The 592-nt window shown below is 64.9% G+C and overlaps 1 protein-coding gene across 1 annotated transcript in view; it reads right to left on the bottom strand.

Annotated features, from left to right (window-relative positions):
* Nucleotides 1–376: 376 nt before the first annotated feature.
* LOC104507752 (ATP-binding cassette sub-family A member 2-like) overlaps nt 377–592 on the bottom strand; it is a gene marked incomplete at its 3' end in the record, with an annotated part of 3,800 nt that continues 3,584 nt past the window's right edge. The window contains exon 5 of the mRNA XM_010149131.1: nt 377–481. Coding sequence (XP_010147433.1) covers nt 377–481 — 105 coding nt within the window. The remainder of the gene's footprint in view (nt 482–592) is intronic.

Below are 592 nucleotides of genomic sequence, written 5' to 3' on the forward strand. Positions count from 1 at the left end.
TCCCTGGGTCCCCCCAGGCACAAGTGACTGGCCACACAGGACCCACATCCATGGTCTCCATGGGGAGAGGAAGAAAAGGGGATGTGCAGATGGGGGGCCCACGGGTCCGCTGCACCCCAGCCACAGGGGGAACAATCTCCCAAGCTCCCTCCACGGCCACCGTCCAGGCAGTGCCATCACCCATTGCAACAGGGAACTGGGGGCACTGGTGGCAGCACCGGGATGGGACCCAGCCATCCCTGCTGCTGCTCCAGCCCCCTGACAGCATCCCGGCCTGGGCAGACCACCCCCAGATCGCCTTGCACTGGGACATGGGGGGAACATGGAGGACAAGCTCTGCCCCACCATGTCCCACAGACACGGCACTGCTCCTCACCTCCAGCTGCACCTTCTTCTCCCATGGGCCAAACCCATCCCACAGGTCTTGCTCGTGGGTCTCATCAGGCACCAAAGGAAAGGAACCGAAGAACAGGCGGTACACCTGCACCAGGGACAGGACCGAGGCTGCAGAGCGTGCCCGGAGCACAGGCCCCTGCTTGCCCAGCAAGTCCTGGCATGGGGTGGCGGGGCAAGACTGGTCCCGGCCAGCTAC

Source organism: Eurypyga helias, unplaced genomic scaffold, assembly GCF_000690775.1.
Source record: "Eurypyga helias isolate BGI_N326 unplaced genomic scaffold, ASM69077v1 scaffold21940, whole genome shotgun sequence".
In the NCBI taxonomy this organism is placed as follows: Eukaryota; Metazoa; Chordata; class Aves; order Eurypygiformes; family Eurypygidae; genus Eurypyga; species Eurypyga helias.